The sequence below is a fragment of the Pseudorca crassidens genome, chromosome 15 (genome assembly GCF_039906515.1).
Source record: "Pseudorca crassidens isolate mPseCra1 chromosome 15, mPseCra1.hap1, whole genome shotgun sequence".
NCBI classification, from domain to species: domain Eukaryota; kingdom Metazoa; phylum Chordata; class Mammalia; order Artiodactyla; family Delphinidae; genus Pseudorca; species Pseudorca crassidens.
Window position 1 is genome coordinate 8,715,010 of NC_090310.1, and position 8,809 is coordinate 8,723,818.

At 48.4% G+C, this 8,809-nt stretch overlaps 1 protein-coding gene across 1 annotated transcript; it reads left to right on the forward strand.

Annotated features, from left to right (window-relative positions):
- The first annotated feature begins 6,297 nt into the window (after positions 1-6,297).
- On the forward strand, positions 6,298-8,591 carry CCL24 (C-C motif chemokine ligand 24). Its single transcript, XM_067705096.1, has 3 exons — positions 6,298-6,411; positions 6,652-6,769; positions 7,848-8,591. Exons 1-3 carry the CDS (start codon positions 6,339-6,341, stop codon positions 8,014-8,016), a joined length of 360 nt encoding a protein of 119 aa, XP_067561197.1. The 5' UTR covers positions 6,298-6,338; the 3' UTR covers positions 8,017-8,591.
- Positions 8,592-8,809: the final 218 nt, after the last annotated feature.

Here is an 8,809-nt window from a genome sequence, read left to right on the forward strand (position 1 = left end):
TGCCATAACGAAGCACCATGAACTGAGGGGCTTAAACAACAGAAATTTATTTGCTCCCAGTCAGTTCTGGACACTAAAAGTCTGGGATCAAGGTGTCAGCAGGGTTGGTTCTTCCTTGAGGGCTCTGAGGGAAGGATCTCTTCCGGGCCTCTCTCTTTGGTTTGTAAATGACCATCTTCTCCCTGTATCTTCACATCATATTCCCTCTGTGTGTCTATCTCTGTGTCCAATTTTCCTTTTTTTGTAAGGACACCAGTTATACTGGATTAGGGCCCACCTTAATGACCTCATTTTAACTTGATTATCTCTGTGAAGACCCTATCTTCAAATAAGGTCACATTCTGAGGTCCTGGGGGTTAGGACCCAAACATTCATTTTTGTGGGGAGACAAAATTCAACCTCAAACTTACTTTGTTTGTTCATTGATTGATTGATTTCTTATTCAATACATCACTATCAACTATTACTGGTCCAACTGTCTCAGATTTGGCCAGCGTGAGCCCCTGAGAGCTGGCTCCTATGTCCTTTTGACATATCCCCATGATTCTTTGAGCAACTTCTTACTTTCTGGCACCAAAAAGATATTCCAGGTTCTACTTTCTTTGACCCAGGACTAGAATCATTTATTTCTCCAAGGAGAAATATCTTTGCTAGGTATGCTCATCGCTATTGGTGTATCAGTGTTTCTAAAAGACGATATATACATGGATACCTCTGCTTTCAATTTAGCAACGTTGGGTTCACGCACTCCTTCCCCCTTTGCATATTTTCAATGCCCCTCTCCAAGAAGCAGAAACCTGGCTTCAATGGTCCTCATTTGCAGAGGCCTAGAATACAAGAAGCGTCTTATTTTAAGCTGTTATCAGTCACTTAGGTGTAGAGGGAATGTGTGCCTTTTATTGCCTGTCTATAGAGTAGGTTTTGATATAAGAATGGAGAGAGGGAGTAAGGAGGCACTGAGGTCTGAGGACGGTCACAGGAGGAAAAAGAGAGAGAGAAGGGGGCCCTCAAGCCTCAACTCTCTAAGGACTCGGCCATAGGACCAACTGAAGGAAGTTTCTTTGTCTGCCTGCTTGCCAGGAAGTGTGACCAAGGTAAGGGAGGACCGGGGGAAATCCCACTGCCTGTGCCCTCTCGGTTTCCAGTCTAATATATCAGACTGTTTGATGAAAGTCAGGCCACATGAGGGAGGCAGACAAGATCTTTGAAACTGGGCACAGCTTTAATAAAGCCATTAATAAAGGCCCCACCATTTGAACAAACATTTTGAAAGTTTCCACAGCATCTTCTCTTTCTTTTTTCGTCTAATTTTTAATTGAGATAAAATCCACATCACATAAACTTCATCATTTTAACCCCTTTAAAGTGTACCTGTGAGTGGTATACTCACAATTTGTACAACGCTCACTGCTATCGAATTCTAGGATATTTTCATCACCCCCGAAAGAAACTCTGTATCTCCCTACTTTCTACTCCTTCCAGGCCCCTGGCAACCAGGAATCTACTTTAAGTCTCTATGGATGTGTCTGTTGTGAACATTTCTTATGAATGGAATCATACAATGTCTGGTCTGTTGTGTCTGTCATTTAACATAATGCATATATTGGTACTTCATACCTTTTTATGGTTGAATAAAATTCCACCGTATATTGCATTGTACCTTCATTTATCCATTTATCAATCGATGGACGTTAGGTTGTTTCCACTTTTTGGCTACTATGAATAATGCTGCTATGAACCTTCATGTGCAAGTTTCTGTGTAAATATTTTCAGTTTTCTAGGGTATATACTTTAGAGTGAAATTATTGGGTCATATTGTAACTCTATGTTTAATTTTTGAGGAACTGCCAAACCTTTCCATAGTGGTTATACCATCTTACATTTCCATGAATAATATATGAGAGTTCCCATTTCCTTGCCAACACTTTTTATTTTCTGTTGTTGTTGGGTTTTTTTCATAGCCATCCTACTAGCTGTGAAGTGATATCTCATTGTGGTTTTGATTTGCTTTTCCCTATTGACTAAGCAATCCACAGTTGAGCATCTTTTCATGTGCTTATGGGCCATTTGTATATCTTCTTCTGAGAAATATCTAGTTAAATTCTTTGCTTATTTTTAAATTGGGTTATTTGTCTTTGTATTGTGGACTTGTTTATAATTCTGGATACTAGAATTATCAGGTGATTTCCAAAGATTTTCTCCCATTATGTGGTTTGGCTTTTCACTTTCTTGATAGTGTGCTTTGATTCACAAAAGTTTTTAGTTTTAAAGAAGTCCAACTTATCTATTTTTCCTTTGCTTGCTTGTGCTTTTGATATCACATCAAAGAAACTGTTACTTAATCCAAGGTCATGAAGATTTACACCTGTTTTCTTCTAAGAGTTTTATAGTTTTATCTCTCATTTAGATTTTTGCTCCATATTGAATTAATTTTTGTATGTGGTATGGAGTAGGGTTTCACTTTATTTATTTGCATGTGGATATCCGGTTGTCCCAGCACCAACTGTTGAAAAGACTGTTCTTTTCCATCGAATGGACTTGGCACCCTTGTCAAAAATCAATTGACTATAAATGTAAGGGTTTCTTTCCGGACTCTCAGCTCTGTTCTGTTGATCTGTATGTCTATTCTCACGCCAGTATCAAACTACCTTGATTACTTTACGGTGCAGTAAGTTTTGAAATCCAGAAGTGTTAGTCCTCCAACTTTGTCTTTCTTTTTCAAGATTCTTTCGGCTGTTCTGAGCTCCTTGCATTTCCACATGAATTTTAGGATCATCTTGTCCATTTTCCTCCTCTTTCTTAGCCTTTTTCTCCCTCACTTTCCCCATATTTCTAACACCCTTGTTTTCAGGTTTCAGCCACAAACAAGGTGTGGTCAGGGACTGTGACCAGAACAAGTTACTTCACCTCTGTGCAACAAAATAAATAATATCTACTCCACAGGGTCATTATTGTAAAGATTAGATTAAATGCCATGATATATTAAAGGGAAGAGCCTGTGGATTGCTTAGTCAGTTCACCAGCTTGTAAACGAGTCGTAATAAAAACAACAAGAATGACCACTTTTTGTTTGCTGAAATATGGTAACAGGTATACACTTTACTGAACTACCTCTTTAATAAATAAGCCAACATATTTTTTCTTTTTTAAAAAAAATGTATTTATTTATTTATTTTTGGCTGAGTTGGGTCTTTGTTGCTGCGCGCGGGCTTTCTCTAGTTGTGGCGAATGGGGGCTACTCTTCGTTGCGGTGCGCGGGCTTCTCATTGCCGTGGCTTCTCTTGTTGCGGAGCATGGGCTCTAGGGGCGCGGGCTTCGGTAGTTGTGGGGCGTGGGCCCAGTAGTTGTGGCTCGTGGGCCCAGCCGCTCCGCGGCATGTGGGATCTTCCCGGACCGGGGCACGAACCCGTGTCCACTGCATCGGCAGGCGGACTCTTAACCACTGCGCCACCAGGGAAGCCCCGTTCCCCAAGTCTTTGCCTGCATCTGCTGTCTTGGCCTCCTGCCCCTCCTTCTCCTTCTCCTCCTCCTCCCCATCCCCCTCCTCTTCCTCCCCCTCCCCTCCCCCTTCCCCTCCTTCTCCTTCTCCTCCTCCTTCTCTATCTAAATGTTAGCTCTCTTACCATATGATCCTGCAATCCCACTCCTGTGCATATATCTGGAGAAAAACATGGTCCAAAAGGATACATACACCCCAATGTTCACTGCAGCACTGTTTACACTAGTTATCCCTTTCTATTCTTTCCTGGCATCTCCTACTTCTCCCACTCTTACTTTGAATAACTGCTCGGGCTGTTGGAATCCCCCCTTCCAGCGGGAACGTGCAGTTCCCATTTCGGGAGTCAGCATAAGTAGCTCCATGGTGGCGTCTACTCACTCACCTTTCGTAGACGTCAGCTTTTCCTTTTGTAAAATGGGTTGGTAGTCCCTGCCTTGCTTACTTTCCCAGACAGAGCAGCGAGACTGGGTGTTTTTTTAAAAAGCGTCTTTGGAGGCTTCCCTGGTGGCGCAGTGGTTAAGAATCTGCCTGCCAATGCAGGGGACAAGGGTTCGAGCCCTGGTCTGGGAAGATCCCATGTGACGCGGCGCAACTAAGCCCGTGTGCCACAACTACTGGGCCTGCGCTCTAGAGCCCCTGCTCCGCAGCATGAGAAGCCACCCCAACGAGAAGCATGCGCACCGCAATGAAGAGTAGCCCCCACTCGCCGCAACTAGAGAAAGCCCGCGCGCAGCAACGAAGACCCAACGCAGCCAAAAATAAATAAAAGAAATAAACTTTAAAAGAAATGCCTTTAAAAAAAAAAAGCATCTTGGGAAAGCCCCTAAATAGTGTTACTAATTGGGGTGAGGCACCCCACCCCAAACCCTCCCGCCCAATGACCTTCTGCCGTCCCAATGAAGTTGCAACACGTGGTCAACGCGCGAAGCCTTCCCACCCTGCTCAGGCCAGTCCTCACCCTTCTCCTGCGTGCTGCCTCTGTCTCTCCCATCTCCAGCCACCCCTCCCAGCGCACCCTGTTATAAAACCCAGACAGAGAGCAGGCTATCCCCTCGGAATTGTTGAGGAGCAAAGATTAGAAGCAGCTTCCTAAAATGGACTCAGTGAGAAGCCCTTGCATATGTAAAGGGCTCTCACTGAATGCTCCTCTGCCAGGTGAGGGTCCTTACTGCTGGCTGGGGAGGGGAATGTGCAAAGCTAGTGAAGAGCTGAGCGGGGTGCTCACCATACTTCACTCCATAAATAAGGACTATGAGATCAGGCACTGCTGGCCTCCCCAACTTCAGTCTTGTCCCCATCAGAGGACCCGCTGCATGGCTCCCCTGTGTACACACTGACCCCAGTCATGCTGGGCAGAGACCACATGGGAGTCCCTGATCCAAAAGAGAGTGATTCAGAGTCGGTCCATCATATATTCATTCTACAAACACTGGCCATGGGACAGGTGATCTGCATGGGACTTGGTGGGCGTGGAAATGAGACATTGATCTCAAGGTGTTCATGGTCAAGTGGGAGATGTAGACACACAGCTGGTCATCATCAGCCAGGTGATGTGGGCCACTGTGCTGCCACACAGGTGTGCTCCTGGGAGGCCACAGCAGGGAGGCTGGAGAAAACCAAGTATTTCCATGAGAGGTGAAATGGAGAGGACGCGAAGGGTTTAGGAATGGAAGCAGCAGTGACAAGAGTCTCTAAACATGGGGTCCCAGGCTGGGAGTCTGGAATGGGGGTGGGGGGTGGGTGGGTGGCATGTCCCACTCTGACAACTGAGCCAAGTATTATGGTTTACAAAGCCCCAGCGCGGTCCCCACTGCCTTTCATCTTCCAAACCTCAGCAGAGCCAACCTCCACTCCACAAGTGCATGCGCCACTCTCCCCCCAGAAGATTGGGGTCCCCAAAGGAGACCCTGAGACGAGGATTCGTGGGCCAGTTGTTTATCAGGCAGAGCTTCCAGGGGAAACCAGTAGGGGAGGGGGAAGCAGACCCTGAAGGGGAGGAGACAGCCAAGTCTTGTCTCACAGAAGGAAACTGGCTCCACCCCTCCAGGAACTCGAGAAACAGTACACGTCACGCTGGACCTGGAGTCTGTACCCCTCCAGCAGGCATTGGTCAAGGGCTTCCCCGAGGATGTAAGTCTCCAGACACGTCCCACTTGCCTAGAGCCTGCAGGCTAGGTGGCTCCAGCAGCTCGGGGATTGGGAATGCAAGGTCACCAAGAGGGGGTGCCGCATGAGCATGGGAGAGGGGTCCGAGGAGATAGTAATGAACAGTGACGGCATCCGCTTTCCTCTATGCCCACTCCGCCAGCGCCTGTGATAGTTGACTGCACGTTTGACCTCACATCTGCCTCCGCAGTAGACGCCTGGCACATGGCACTTGCTTAACAAGAGTTGGTGAATGAACGAATGGATGGAAGGAGAGAGGATCATTTTACTCCTTTTCAGATGAGGAAAAGTGAAGTGAATGACTTGCCCAGGGTCCCACAGGAAATGAGCAGCACAGCCAGGATCGCCATCATGCATCCAATGCGTTTGCACTTCGCCCTAGCAGGGCAAGGCCCTCCGCCGCCAGCCCTTTCTTAGAGGACAAGATAACCCCTGACTCAGTTAGCAGCGACTTCCTTTTTGCTGATCTCACAGGCTTCTAGGACTTTGAAGGAGGGGAGGGGAAGGCTCCCTGGGGAGGCTATATGTATATAAGCACATGTTTCCTCCTAGCTGCCCTGGTAAAGGCCAGAGGGCAGCTGGAGTGCTCGCAGGGAACCACGCCCCTTGTCCCAGCCCCGCCCCTCCTGCCGCCAGCTTTGAGCTCTGAGCTGCCTCCTCTGCTCTGCAGGACATGGCAGCCCCCATGACCATGGCAACCGGCCTCCTGCTCACGGTCCTGTGCACCTACTGCATTGTCCTTGCAGGTAAGAACTCTGACCCCACCCTGGGTCGCTCACACAGAACAGCCGTCCCAAGGGCATGGCTGGAATGGCACAGCAGAGGATGGAGGACTGAGCAGCCTGGGTCTGGAGGGGACTGCTGAGAAGGGGGCAGCCCAGTGGCTGGACTGGAGGGGTTTAGTGCAGGGGACGGGCTCCATGTTGAAGCCCAGAGTCTAGAGCAGGCTGGTAAAGAAATTGGCTCTTCTCTCTCCTGTCTTTTAGGCTCCATGATCATCCCCTCTTCCTGCTGCTTAGCCTTCATTTCCAAGAGAATTCCTGAGAGACGAGTGATAAACTACCAGCTGTCCAACAGGAGTGTCTGCCCCAAGGCAGGAGTGATGTAAGAAACTACTCCTCCTCGGCCACCTGGCAGGAGTGGGGCAGGGAGACGTGAGCCTTCAGGATCACTGAGGGCCCTGCTCTGTGACCCTAGGGAGGTCACCTCACCTCTCTGAGCCTCAACTTCCTCATCCATAAGATTAGGAAGAGGATTCAGAGTCAATAATCATGTACTGAGCACCAAATATATACGAGGCACCATTCGGGGCATATAACGTTCCCTTATCTCACCCTCTCAGCCATTCTATGAGCTAGGATTGATTATTCTCATTTTACAGGAGGCGATTAAGGCTCAGAAAGGTGGACTATTCAAGGTCACTTAGGACTCCAAATAACTTCAGAGTTACAAGACAGCAAATGTAAGCTCACTGCGTAAACAGTGGCATGCCCTAGAAATGTGGTCTTTTCTTAACCCAGAAGGTAGCATTTATAATGCAGAATCATTTACTTGTAGTGAATTGTTTAAACTTGTTAACACTTGTTTACAGTTTTTTACCTTATAGCATTTATGCAATGGTTTACCGAATTCATGGAATTATTTTCATCAGTATGGAAATTAATTAAAACTTTGAATCTTAATTTTGTCTGCATCTTTGAGAAAAAAAAATTAATTATTAACTGTAATTTTCCCCACTGGCTCCAGACCCAGCTCCACAGCCTGGCATCCACCGCTCGGAGCTGGCTTGGAAAATGGCATCCCACTGCCCACTCCCAGCTCTGGCATCCTTATCGGCCACGCTTCCTTGCACACTGTGTGAACTGGAGGCCTTTTTTCTTCGGGGTTCTCAGTGCATCTTCTCTCCCCCCTGTGAGTAGACATTGTGTCTCTCTCTTCAGACCCAGTGTTATCTAAAGGCAGGGCTGGGCCTCCCCCATATGACAAGGAGGTTACTGAACATGAACATGAGGTTATTGAAACAAAGAGATGCAGACGCACAGAGAGGAGACATCGTGTCAGGAACCTGCCAGGAGGCTGGGACAGCAGCGTGTCCTCTGGGCTTCCACATGACCTCCTCAGAAAGTGAAGGGATCCAGACCCCCTGCCAGACCTCACGTGTGCCCTGTCACTCTTCCCGCAGCTTCACCACCAGGAAGGGCCAGAGGTTCTGTGGCAACCCCAAGTTGCTGTGGGTCCAGAGGTACATGAAGAACTTGGATGCCAAGCAGAAGAAAGCCTCCAGTAGGACCAGAGTGATGGGTGCCAAGGTCGCTGTCAAGAGGCACCCTGCCAACAGCACCTCCATCTAACCCCTGCCCGGCCCCCAGCCCTGAGCTTGGGCCTGGGTCTCACCTCCTAAAAGGCTGCTTGGGGCCTGGTGAGCCAGCGGTGGCAGGCAAAGGGCTAATGGTCCTGTTTCCTAGCATCATTCTCAGGGGATGTGTCTAGTCTATTAAAAGAACCCAAGGCAGGGGAGGCCTGCTCCTGGGGGCTGAATGAGGGCTCCAAGCATCCCGGGCCTCTTGCCTTTCCTGAGCTGGGAGAGAAGGTCCCGGAGGAGGGCCATGGCGGTCCGTTGTCCTCCCCCTGAGCTGGGGCGGGCACTTCCCTGACTTCTGGGTTCCATCAGAGCCCAAGCGCATGAGTCCTACCCTGCAGACAGACTCTGCTTGTACCTTAGCCTGCAGCCGTCTTCTATGGGCCCTCTGGTCTTGCAGTGGGGCCTACGGGCTGTCTGTCTATCTGTCTGGGGATGGGTGACCTCTCAACACCCACAGCTCTCCATTACAGTGGGGATGCTCCTGGCCTGTCCCACCTGCAGCCTCCCAGGTGAAGAAAAACCCAACAAAAGCATAGGGCTCTTTGCTGCGTTCACTGCCATATCCTGGCCCTCCTTGCACACCTCTCGTGGGATACGACTCATAAAGTTTTTTCAGGAACGCATTGGTTTTTGTAATGAAATGCACCTGGAGGACCTGGATGAGGGGCCAGCCTGGGGAGCTGAATTCCTTTGTGAAGATATGGGTTTAAGGAGATGTTTTGCTTCATGGCACAGTGTGTTCCATGCTACTTTGGGGACAAAGGCCGTCTCTGCCTTTAAGG

What these genes read in the sequence shown, in the direction of transcription:
- CCL24 (XM_067705096.1), top strand. Translation starts at nt 6,339, where the DNA reads ATGGCAGCCCCCATGACCATGGCAACCGGCCTCCTGCTCACGGTCCTG. An exon ending in CTACTGCATTGTCCTTGCAG is followed by an intron (nt 6,412 to 6,651) that starts GTAAGAACTCTG and finishes CCTGTCTTTTAG; the next exon opens with GCTCCATGATCATCCCCTCT. An exon ending in TGCCCCAAGGCAGGAGTGAT is followed by an intron (nt 6,770 to 7,847) that starts GTAAGAAACTAC and finishes CTCTTCCCGCAG; the next exon opens with CTTCACCACCAGGAAGGGCC.